This window comes from Brachyistius frenatus, unplaced genomic scaffold, assembly GCF_029030835.1.
Source record: "Brachyistius frenatus isolate BFR_SWC_R1_liver_20210118 unplaced genomic scaffold, ASM2903083v1 Contig_254, whole genome shotgun sequence".
Taxonomy (NCBI): domain Eukaryota; kingdom Metazoa; phylum Chordata; class Actinopteri; family Embiotocidae; genus Brachyistius; species Brachyistius frenatus.
In genome coordinates, this window is record NW_027210853.1 from 173242 (window position 1) to 186450 (window position 13209).

Below are 13209 nucleotides of genomic sequence, written 5' to 3' on the forward strand. Positions count from 1 at the left end.
TGGGCTGTGTTACCTGAGGATGTCAGAAGAGTCATCGATTGTGAATATAAAGATGTGACGGTAAGCTTAGGTTGTATACACCAGGTATGCCCTCCAACTATTACCATATTCCCTCTGTCTGAAATAGCCATCAGTCTCCTGAACTCACCACAGTGCCAACAGACACAGATGGACAAACAAAAGTCACTACTGCTAACAGTCCAGGAGGCTGGGAACGCTGGTGTTTCAACCAGCGCTGATATTTATGAAGTTAATAGAGAATATAGAACAAAAGTTTGAGGTATTTTAGATGTTTACATCCTCAGCCATCACACAATACAGCAGGGAGGCGTCTGATCTGTCCCAGACTCATTCTGCAGCATGTGACAAACGAAACCAAACATACAACCAGGATCGTAAAGAATCATCTTCATCAACAAGAAAAAAAACAAAGTCCCCTGGAACAGATGGTGTGGTGCCCACACAGCCCTCATCTCAGTTTTCAGTTAGCCTGCAGTTACATGAAGACTGAGCAAATTGAGACAGGTTCTCCAAGAGGCTTGAATACCTTTGTGCAAGAGTACCTGCATGAGAGAATTAACAGGGTTTTAAAAAGGCAAACGGTGATCACACCAAATACTGAGTTAATTTTTTCCCCTGTTAACTGCACTTTGTATAAGATGAACGTGCTTAAAACGACATTTTTGAAGAAGGTTACAGACAGCATCTCAATTTGTGGATAAACAACACAACCAAAGGAATCTCTTTTCCTTCTCTCTCTCTTTCCCCTTTCCTACTGCTCCTCTCTAACAATACACAAATTTCCAACCGCCCTTTGAGTGAGTCAAGAAAATGTAAATCCAACTCGGGTGTAAATGAGTGTGTTTATGAAGCTATCCAGCCGGCAGCGTCGGGCTGCTGATTTTTCTTGTTGCTGTACATTGAAGAAAAGCTTCTCCAGCCTGGCTGACAATGGGACACCAAACAACAAAGCAACAGATAGTTCATTTACACATGAATATAAGACTTTGAGTGACAGGATAAATGTGCTATGATGACTTATTTTTGCAGAGAAGTTCAAGAATAGTAGTTATTTGAGAGAGAAAATCTGAATCGCTGCTGAATCTCTGAACTTTGCACAAACGAGAGCGGTTACATTCAGAGCTTTGTCTTTTTCATATACTGATATACTGATTCATTAAAACTATTTCTTTTTAATGCACTCTTCTCATTTCATCAGCTTCCTCTTTTCTGTCCTGTTTTCCACCACCTCCACCGCTCTGCACTGGGCCTTCCCCCTCCACTCCACTCCTATTTTAGTTGGCTGCACCTGTCACTATCACGTTCCCTCCTTCTGCTGACCGGCAGATACTTAGAAGTCTCAGCAGAGACCCTCTCGCTCACAGGGGAAAACATTGAACATACAGGGAACTAACTAATAACGACTGCTACTGAAAAGCAGAAATAAAAAAATAAAAAATACACCAATTTATGCCCAAAAAATGCAGAAAGGCGGTAATTAACCATTTGAATTGTGCTTTAAAGCATACTAGGTTATACAAAGAAACACTGACCACAGAATTGAAGTTCAAGTCTTGACAACAGCTACACTACTTGCAAAACGACCATCAACTGTTAGAAACATCGAGGTTGATAAGATCCTTATTTTGGGATTTCCAGATCGGAAGCACTCCAAACCTGAGCTGTGATAATTCACAAATCAAATTCCAAGGAACATTTAAGTTGAATTTCATTAACACGCAGTGTTTTGACAGCGTGGCATTCATCTCCCTCTGGCTCAGTTAAACTGATACAAACTACCCGCTATCAAACATTAAACAGCCTCTGCCCTTTGAAAGATGATAAATCTGGCAGACAGCAGCAATTTAAAGGAAAGCACAGTTATAAATAAATTATTTTAGCTGGCCCGAATCCAAAATCCATTTCTCCCCCCCCCAAAAAAAAAGCCTATTTGCAGAGTACTTTCCTGACCGGCAGATGTGTAATCCTCAAATTCAAAATGGCGCGAGTTCAGGCACAGAAGAGATTTATTGTGCAAGACAAACAACATCCAATATTCAAAATGAAAATAGAGGACTGAAAAAAGAAACACGTGCAATATTTGTCTTCGCTGTAGTTTCTGACAAAGGAAGTTGTCATTTTAAAAGCCAGCGTCCACACTGTTTAAATAGTGTGTGATCAGGTGTGTTACTGGTGCATTGCAGAAAGTGGCTGCACGACTGACCAACGAAAACCAACGGTGCAGTATCTTACTGTTATTTTAAGGACAACGCGTGTCACACACTGCTTGTTACACACACGGAAACATGCACAAGATTAAAAATAAAGAGATTACAATGAAGATTATTATTGTGTATCTGTTCAATCTGCAAGAGCACCGGGCTTTCAAAAGGAAACGGAGATGACACTGATCAGCTGATTTCATGTTGATCTTACTTTGTGCTCAGATTATCTGTTGTTAAACTAAAAGTGGAATGCACAAGCTTAGATCATTCAAATAAAGCCCTGAGAGTTAAAGTCTTTCTCCTCTTTTTCAACAATCCAATTCAATTCCGTGTCCAAGACTAAATGTTATCCATCACAATGACCGCTGAGTCAATTTGTTCAACTTTAATTCAGTACAAACTTGTCAAAGAACAAGGCAACGATAACTTAAATGTAGACTTAATGTTCACAGTTCCAGAATCTACAGTCTCCAGCAGAGCGCTACTATGAACAGTCTGCTCTCTGATTTTTATACCATTCCCAACATGTGAATGTATTCTCAAGTTAGTTTCTTAAACATTGTAAAGTTTAAGTTTAGGACTCACTACTGACACACACACACACACACACACACACACACACACACACACACACACACACACACACACACACACACACACACACACACACACACTACCATTGGCTCTTTTTGTAGATTTGCACTTGTGTGAGGCCAAAACATGGACTGGTTTCTTGGAAAATGATTAGTTGCCTCAGTCTTCAGTCAGTTTGGTCCTCGGAACAAATTCAATCGAAGTTTGATTTGGACCTCACATGGGTACCTCACACAGGGAACCAGGAAGGATCCCTGGATCCCTGGAGCTGCAGGTAACGATGCTAATCAGAAAGAAAGCCTCTACAAACACAGACAAACAGACACTCCGCCTCTCTCTCTCTGTCTGTCTGTCTGGTGACTGGGAGACCAAAGCACACCACCCGTTTATTGTGTAAACTGCTATGACCAAAGCCAGCAGACTAACAGGTGCTGTGTGTGTGTGTGTGTGTGTGTGTGTGTGTGTGTGTGTGTGTGTGTGTGTGTGTGTGTGTGTGTGTGTGTGTGTGTGTGTGTGTGTGTGTGTGTGTGTGTGTGTGTGTGTGTGTGTGTGTGTGTGTGTGTTGCTGTCCCAATGCGGATGTGTTCAACTCCTGGGCTCAGCACTTCTAAAGCCATGTTTCACTCGCACCCTCCCTTACCCCCATCTGTCATCTCCCATCATCACAAACTCTGCTGCTCAGAGGTGTGTGTGTGTGTGTGTGTGTGTGTGTGTGTGTGTGTGTGTGTGTGTGTGTGTGTGTGTGTGTGTGTGTGTGTGTGTGTGTGTGTGTGTGTGTGTGTGTGTGTAAGATAGAGAGACAGAGAGAGCGGGCAGGGGGGGAGGATGGTGGGTGGACAGATAAAGGCATTTGGGATGAAAAATGAGGAGAGACTCTGTGTCTCCGTACAAGTAAACAGGAACACTATCAAACTAAATGCGTGTCATAGTTTTGGCTTTCCTCAGCGAGCGTCATCTCAACTGCAGAAATCGGCTTCCCAGTCAGATCTCAGGAAAAAAGCAACACAGATATGATAGTATTATACTCCATAACATGGTAAAGACAAAACAAAGAGAGTGATGAAAAGTGGGGTAAATACATCTGCAGTATTTAGTTAGGATGCCCTGCAGGAGCAGTGATGCAGAGGGTGTCGTTTTTACCACCTTAATTTGATTTTGTCATCATTTTGTTTTGTTTTATTTTGGATGACATTATATCTAATCTAAATCCAGTGTTCAATTTTTCTTTTCAAATACATTATTAGATCCATTTAACTTTCAGCAATGATAAAACGTAAGAACAAACCAAAATGGTAACTAAAAGAATGGTAACCAAATTTTTTATTTATGGTAACAGAGCTTTGCCATATAGGAAGTCAACTTGAAAGTAAATGCAAACTTGATGTGACTATTAAGAGTCCAAAAACTGCCTCTGTACTGCCTTTCACAGAAAGACAAAATAAATTCAATAGTGGATATCATTGTGTTAAAGAAGTTGTATGACATCCAAATATAGTTGTTTGCAAACTGCTTAAACATCGATTATACTGTAACCATCTAAAATAACTTGATTGTAACCGGGAGCTCACGTCACCTTTCAACCTGCAAACTGCAAAGTCAGTGTTTACTGCAAACACGGCTCAAATCACCGTTCGAGGGAGTCTGCAGGTTCGTATTGACCACAACTGGCTGTCATAACAATATAACATCTCTGTTCACACACACACACACACACACACACACACACACACACACACACACACACACACACACACACACACACACACACACACACACACACACACACACACACGTCTCCCAAAGGATGCTGGCAAGTAGGACACCGACTCCTCTGGTTGCTCCCTCCAGAGCGAGTGCACTTATAGTGATGCACTAAAAAAAGAAACTGCTGTTATAGACTGGAACTCGAAAGCCCCTTAAACTCACTGGCCTGTGCGATTTACACGACAAACGTGGCATCGTGAAACAGTGACACAGCTTTTAGCGTCGCGAACGGAGCAACGAAGAAGTCCGGGATCCCCGAACGTAAACGTTGCAGGTAATCGCGCGGGGAGACATTTCAGTCGGCTGCTAATGACGGAGAATAAAAGGAAAGACTGCTGGCTACTGCACGCTGAGCCGCTCTCTGACAGCCAATGTGGGGGCTGAAGTGCTGGCACTGTATTTTTTGGGGGAGGAGGCTGAATACTGGATACCTGTAGTTCAACAGAGAGCATCCACTTTGTTTGAGTGGAGAGAGAACTGAAGCGTTCTGCGACTGTACAGCAGGTGGCCGTGTTAAGACCTACCGGTGAGTGGAGACTGTACAACTATTCAAACCACACTGCGATCACACAGTATTGTGTGAGTCACAGGCCCTGGCTGTATTAGAGGAACACCATATACCCAGAATAGAATAGAAAAGCACCGCTCGGTAGTTTTTTTGTGTGGCCTTTTGTAAAGTGAAAACGGTCACTGGAAATGTGTTGAAGATGGCGGTAGTACAGACCATTTTCCTGCGTTTCCCATCTGCCACACTGAACAGAATTTAACATCTAAAGGATCTAATCTTCTCTTCTTGTCTTGTTTTACTATTAAACAAAACCTCTGTGGAGAAATCACTAAACTCAGCAGCACTTGCTCCCAAACTCCAACAGCTTTTCTGGCTATTTGAAGGATTCCCAGTAGTGATGGAAAATAATGGAGAGACATAAAAATAAGATAAAGGGACTGGCAGGATTACGATGCTAACCTTTTTTTCAGCTCCTTCCCTGAATAGACAACAACAGGTTCCTCAATCTGTAGAAACATCTACAAATCACACTTTTCACAGGAGAGAGTGGAAGCACGAATTATGAATTGTGATCGTTGTGTGTTTGCGTGTGACAGCACACAGTCAACGTCCTGGTGATGGACATGTCTTCATGACTGTGGGAAAACTTTAATTAAGTTTCAAATCAGCCTTAATATAGATTTTTTTTTTTTTCTCAAAACTAATGTGTGTAAAACATGTTCGTACAAGAGAACAAAATATAGAGCGCAGTGATGTCGTCGACTTCACCAAACTTATTCTACTCATTACATCAGAGCTATAGAAAACAATACGTTAAAGGTCTGAGCTAAACCCCCGGCTGAACAGAAAGCACCGGCACACCGGCCGTGAAGGCCAATGTCAGGTTATGCAACGGTAAAAAGGTTATATTACGCAAATATATGAGCACAGTCTGCTGCCCCAGCTGCTCCAGGTGAGGTGAGAGCTCCTCTGTGCTCTCATCACACCTCCCACCTCCAATATAACCCAGGAAAGAAATCCCAGCAGAGTGAGACAGCTGACTCACAACACGCTTCTCATCACTGACTCTAATTAAGAGACTGATCATCAGAACTATTTGGTGGGCGCTTTCATCCAAAGGCACCACAAAGCTCTTACATTTTTAGCACTGTGTCCCTGGCGGGGATTGAACCCGTGTCAGTGTCCAAGATAAACCCATTGAAGTACACAAGACATTAATAATTCACACGGAGCTGCATTGTTTTTCCTTTTGATGTGGTGGTGTGATGTGGTGTGCCCACTGAAGGCATTCAAAGTGTTTGGCCTTTCGGTCTCACAATTCATTTGCTAGTTTCTGAAGAGAAGAAAAAAAATATACTGTTTATAGTTTTGCAATAGAGGCAACAGCTGTGTTGCTCTGTAATGCCGTCCTGTGGTTATCCTGTCCATCAATATAATTTGCATGTGGTCATTCTGCGGGCCTGTCTGGGCTCTTTTGCACTTGAACTATTATTTCACATCAAACTAGATTCAAGTACAAGTGAGACAAAGATTGCAGTAATGATGGCAAAAAAAAAAAAAGGAAAAAAAGAGGAAGAGCTGCATTTTGAGAGAAATCCACTTCACTCTGGTGGTTTTGGTTTTGTAAATGAACATGGAGACGCTTCAACAGCTCACATACTTGTGGAAATAGAGCCTGGCCATAATTCAGAGTTATTGATTAACGTAACAGTAAGTCATAAACTCTTAACACTCTTTGATTAATGAATCATTCAAAACAAAAAGTTATTAAAAACCAATACAATTACTTTTTAGGTTAAAAATGTTCCTTTTTAACATACAGATATTGATTTAATATTAATATCAGAGAAATCTTCTTTTGATCATCATTGTCTGGCTCTTGGTGGAAGCTCCTGCAGCATATTTTCCAGGTGAATACTGGGGCCAATAAGAAAAGGGTGTCTCCACTCGTTTTCATCCTCATTACCTTCACACCTCCCACCATTAGCTAATAGGTTTTAAGTTCTGCACACTTCTTGCTCTCTTTCTCTCTCTTGAGCAGCAGAAACATCAACTCTGACGTTTTAGGTCATTTGTGAGGTCTTCCCGCTCTGTGTTTGAGAGCTCTCCACTGTGACCGTGTGTTTGCTTCTCTGAGGACGACATACAGCCTTTTGGGCAGCTGTCCCCTGCAGGCTCTCAGTAGCTTGTTGCTCTGCCATTTCACCCCACACTGACAGGCTCTACTTTCCTCAGATATAAATAGATAACGACGCTAACAGATGCACCAGCCCATGTCTATCTATCTGTGTGCGCGCACACACACACACACACACACACACACACACACACACACACACACACACACACACACACACACACACACACACACACACACACCGTTACCCACCTATCCTTAAGCCTAGAACATTCTGGAAGTAATATAAGAGATTAGTCCGAGACAATGAGCTGCGGTTTCTAAAATGATCAAAATGTGATCACGTAATGTGGGTTAAGTTTCAGAGCTCACATGAGATTAAAAGAAATCAATTATGAGGTTTAAAGAGAGCAACTAATAAGCAGGTCATGGCACATTCAGGGCAACGCAAAAAATAGTCAACTATATACAGAAGCAGCGCTTGGCTCTGCAAACTGCAGCGACAGATTTAACTTGAAAATGCAATGCCAGGAGACCAAAAGTGACCAAAGTGAATAAAAGCGTGAGACCAGAGACCAGTGAAAGAGCAGCGAGGCTGCTGCTGAGGATCAGGACTTATCTTTTTTTTTTTTTTTTTACACCGGTTAAATCACGTGGAGGGTAAAGTAGCCTAATTTCTTCCCCAACACCAAAAATAAATAAATAAGATGAACAGATTTCTTTTCACTCGCTGTCCGATTCTCCAGCGCCAACCCACCCAAACTCCTCTCCAGCAGCCGGAGCAAGTTGCGCTCCCAAATAGGAAAGTAAGTAGGACTCACCGTTCGCAGGAACTGAATCTCCTCCTCTCCCTCTCCCCCTTCTGCCATCTTTCGCCGAGGGTTATTCGCAGCTCCTCGGGAGAAAAGAGAAAATCCTTCTGTTTTCTCCCTTCAGGATTTGGATTGCTATTTTTTTTTTTTCTCTATCTCCTTCGCTACGTCCCTCCCTCTTTCTCCTTCCTTGATTGCTGCACCCCTCTTTCTCTCTCACTCTCAGCGTCTCTCACTCTCGGTGTCGGTGTGTGGGTGTGCTGGAGGACAGCACGAGTCCTGTGCTCTCACTGTGTTGTGAGAGAAAGTGACAGGAGGCGAGGCTCTCCCCAGCTCCTCTCTCTCTCCTCTTTCCTCCCCCCCCCCCCCCCACACACACACACACTCTCCCCCCCACAACTGCAGATGAAGGAGGGAGGGATGGCAGGCGGGTGAGGGAGGGGCAGGCACCTTGTTACACATTTACACCGCTTCCATCCCACCATGCCGCCATGTTCGTAGAAGTGGGCCACTCCTTCACACAGGCTGCCCCCCTCCACCGCCCTCCCCTCCTTCCACATGTCTGAGGCTATAAAAAGAAAGAGGGGTGAGGACTCGCCTTTGGGGAAGAGTGTGCAGGGAGAACACACACACACACACACACACACACACACACACACACACACACACACACACACACACACACACACCTCAACTCTTCAAAGTGAGTAAGTCAGCTGCCCTTTGTAAGAAAACCCTTCAGAATCGAGAACATTAACACCAAGCTGAAGTCAAAGTGAGCCTTACAGTAATTCAGATATCTGCTTCTCCTGACGGGCAGCTGAGGAAGTTGCGTCAGCTCAAATGTTATGATATCTTTGGAGTCATGCAGCACAGATTTCGCAGAAATAGATTTTTGAGATTTGCACAGATGTAATCCGTGAGTTTAATTCCTGAATTCACGCTACTGATTACTGAAAATAAACTTATTTTGAAGTCAAATACAAATCCTGAAAACATGGCTCCAGATAAATCCATCAAAGCTGAAGTTAGAGACCACGACTATCAAACAACTCAATACGGCAGCTAACGTTGTGATGAGTGTGGGTTGATCAGACACGCCTGATTGTAACGATTATTCAGGTTATTATACGGTAGTTTGGTTGGACTGGTCAGTCGGTGAAAATACGTTCTGCAACCATTTTTCCCAACTCAGACCTCCTTCAAAGCACCTTGTCAACACACAACACAGGAATCTCTAACTGTCACATAACTGGAGAGCTTTAAATTGAATAAATATTAGAAAACCTGACGTAACGTCCCATATTTTCAAACCCTTCAGTTATGTTCACATCGCTTGTTGTTAAGAACCAAACTGGGAATAATTTGACATGATGCAGAAAAACCTGCAAAATCCAAATTACATTTTTTTTTGTTGATGATAAGCAATGAAATCAATTTCTGCTTAATTCACAATCACTCTTTTTACTGTGTTTCGTCACTCCACCACATGGCAGTTGTAAATAATATAATTCATGTCCCAAACAACCGTGTGAACTGTTGAAGTGAAGCCTCCAGTTTGGCACAGTCCTCTGATGCTCTTCCAGGCCGATCAATAACACAATGAGCTGCTTTGCACAGACATTATGTCAGGCTTTTAATTAGCTTTTCACACTTTCCCATAAAATTTCTGATTTCGTGCTGCAGTGTTATATCAAAAAGTGGGCAATTATTGACACATTATTTTTTATTATCTCAAGTCACTTTACTGCAGCGATATCTCCGTCAGCTGCCCTTCAAACATTTTCTTTGCAGCCTCTGCAGTGTTTTGAACCCAGTAGGTCAAGTTAGGACCAGTTGAGACACAAATTTTATTCTAATTATAGATTTCACAAATAATTGATTAATATTATCATGGCTATAACGTATAAAAACATCTATGGGTAATGAAATGTTGGCTGAATTTGACGAGCAATCCAAATTTTCTGTTTATTTTCAGTATTTGGTCTAATTTCAGAGGCCAAATAATTGATTTTATGATCAAAGTATAATCTTGCAGCCTTAAACCCATTTTTTTTTTTCATCATCTTTTTAGCCCTGGAAAAAAAAATGCAAAATGGCCAATTGCCTGTATGAATAAACAATCTACCAGGACATATTGTTTGCAGACTTCAAACTTGCCTAATAGCAAGCCCCCAAAAATGCTGTTCTCTCACAAAATAGTCAGTTGTGTCTGGACAAGGGGTGAAGGTGCCAGTGGATCTGCAGGAGTGTCACACCCCTCCTGGTCATAACAGGCAGCAGGGATGCACCAGACAGCAAATCTGGAAGTCTGAGTGGAAAAAAACACACTCTCACAGAAAATAATAAAATAAAAAAAAAAAAAAGGTGACAGTGTGCTCATACACACATCCTTACCTCCCCAGTCTCCATCTGGCATCCTTCAGCACGCTTTCCTTCTCGCCCATCTCGCACTGCAACAGCAGCCGGCGGCGGAATGGATGTTTCGGGGGACGCTGCTCGCCGGGATACAACTCCGTCCGGCGGGTGAAGCGGCGAGAGGAGGCGGAGGAGAAGCTGATACGCCACCGAGGCGGAACTAACATGAACACTGGGAGTATGAGTCCTGACTCAGAAGTAACCCGCTGGTGCCCGTTTTTATGCCAACTCACGAGTCTTTTGCCTTTTGCGTGCAGTTGCAGCGCTGCGCCTGAAGGTGGCGACATTGCACCGACTCAAAATCTCTTTCCAGGGATCTTTAACGCGATCAGCTGGGAGCATCTTAAGGGAACAAACGTCTTTGTGGTGGCCTAATGCAGTTTATTGCACCGGTTACTTTAAAAGAAATCAAAGTGATCAACGTTATACAGGTTCAGGGTGCAGGATTTAGAGGGATCTACTGGAAATTGAATATAACATCCATGATTGTGTTTGATTAGTGTATAATTACCTGAAACTGGGAAGCTGTGTGTTTTCATTACCTCAGAAATGATACCTGAACATACAGGTAGGCCGTTTTCCACCGACCACACCATGCTGCACCGCCATGTTTCTACAGTAGCCCAGGACGGACAAACTGAAACGCTGCGTTCAAAGCGCCTTTCGCGTTTTTGCGTTTTCATGGCAGAGGCAAACCACAGGTGTTTTAATGATGGCTCAGTGAACCAACAATGAAACCAACGTGCATAACAGCAGTGTTGGCTTTGCTGCCTTCGTCAATGCACCGGATCTTTCCCAAGTCAAAATTTGACAAAAGATCTCCTTTCATTTTCATCTGCAATCTCACTGCTGGATGCCACTAAACTGCTCGTTTAATTTAAACCTATTATGCAGGTATTTTAGAGCCATAGCCTATAAATAAATACAGGTTACATTCACACACTTGTCAAACAAGTTCACATAGTGCTGATTAAGGCTATCGCCGCCAGATAAAATCTCTGCATTTGAAGATTTTACATTTGGTGTTTGGTTTGCAAATTTCCAAGAATGATCAGGAGCTGCACTTCCAGTTGATATTGTGAGCTACTCCATGAAACACACAATTTAAAGTTTAAATCTTTTCCACACTTGTTTAACAGGATGAATTTAAAGTTATTTTACTTTATTAGTAACACAATATTTGTTATGAATACAACAAGCCTTGAAACTTGAATGGGGATACACCGAGTCAGTCGCGGTCCCTCTAGACTTTCCAAATGTTGTCGGACCAAATGGACCAAATTAGTGAAATGAGTCACTTTGTGGGAGTTGTGATGCTTTTTATTTCATTTATCTACCGTTTATCCATAATTTACATCCTTTATCCATCCCACAACAGTAGTGAGAAAGTAATAGGCAGATGTGTTTCTTTTTGTAATTACTCTCATAGGCAGAAGGGGGAGACAAAAGTACCACACTGCAGGTTTAAAACCTAAAAGCTCTGCACGCGAACACACTTTTACATTCAGTTACTGTCAATGAAGGTAAATGCCATACATTTAAAAGATTTCCACTTTGCAAGCCATAACACTGAACGCATCAAAACAAAATGCACTCAAAACCGGAACACTTAAATCTGAAAACAATACAGACACGGAGGCTTTAATACTCACGCTGTTAAAGCTAAACTGTCTTTATTTAGGCCAAAGTGTTCAAAATATAGATGCCTCTTTTTGTTAAATGTCTTTGTACATTAAGCAAAAAGCTGAGCAGGCTGTTATGTTTCCTGTTTCTAAGAACTATTGCTTAAGATTACAGTAAGATTACCCAATTGTCAGGAAATAGCCTTAAATATTTTTTTTCTTCTGTGACATTTACACGTACTCTGCTGAAGTCCTTCAATGATCCCCTTTCTAGTGCAAAGCCAAATGCATTCCTCGGTATTTTGGACTTGGCATGCAAGGTCTGCAGGAGTGCCGCTCTGTGCATCTTTCCATGCTTTTGAATGCTGCATCGCCCGTTCTCTCTGCCAGCCTGTCAGCTTCCTGCAGCAAAGACACAACCTCTGCAGACTTGGGGACATTAATGTCCCCTGTTTGGATGCCTCTTCCTCTTGGTGTGATAAAACAAGGATTCCTTTGAGTCTCCCTGTCCAGCTGCACATCCACATTCACAAGCACAAACACTACCTCCCTGTTTAATTACTCGCTACCCTGAGAAATGACAGCGGGAAAAGAAAAAAGAAGAAAAGGAAGATATCAGGATGATAGATGTGATTTTGGGGACCCTGGAGACCGTGGAGGAACAAATCCAGAGGGGGACACGTGTCAGGATTCAACAATGTTATCAGACCCCTTTCAGGAACTGATTCTTTTGCCAAGATCAGACAATGTCACAGAAAATGGGATCAAAAAGTGACATTAAGGTATGCCCTACATTTTTCTCTGATGATTCTTAGAAGAAAAAAAAAAAAAAGGCCCAGAATTCACCTCACGTCCTGGTGCACACTAATGGTGCTCATATGATTGCTCATCACTGTCTCTAACTCCCCTCCTCCTTCCTCTACTGGTAATGCATTTGCGTTTACTATTTTCTCTCTCTCTCTCTTTCTGTCTCTTCTCTCCCCTCCCCCTTGCACGCACACACACACACACACACACACACACACACACACACACACACACACACACACACACACACACACACACACACACACACACACACAGAAACTGATGTGAGTTCCCCTATCTATCAGAGCCAGTTCCTCCATTT

General features: G+C 42.5%; 1 protein-coding gene across 8 annotated transcripts in view; it reads right to left on the reverse strand.

Annotated features, from left to right (window-relative positions):
- ryr1b (ryanodine receptor 1b (skeletal)) overlaps window positions 1–8414 on the reverse strand; it is a 64513-nt gene extending 56099 nt beyond the window's left edge. For all 8 annotated transcript variants that reach the window (XM_069720967.1, XM_069720966.1, XM_069720971.1 and 5 more), the window contains exon 1: window positions 8050–8414. In XM_069720967.1, the coding sequence (XP_069577068.1) occupies window positions 8050–8097 (48 nt within the window). In that variant the 5' untranslated portion in view covers window positions 8098–8414. The remainder of the gene's footprint in view (window positions 1–8049) is intronic.
- Window positions 8415–13209: the final 4795 nt, after the last annotated feature.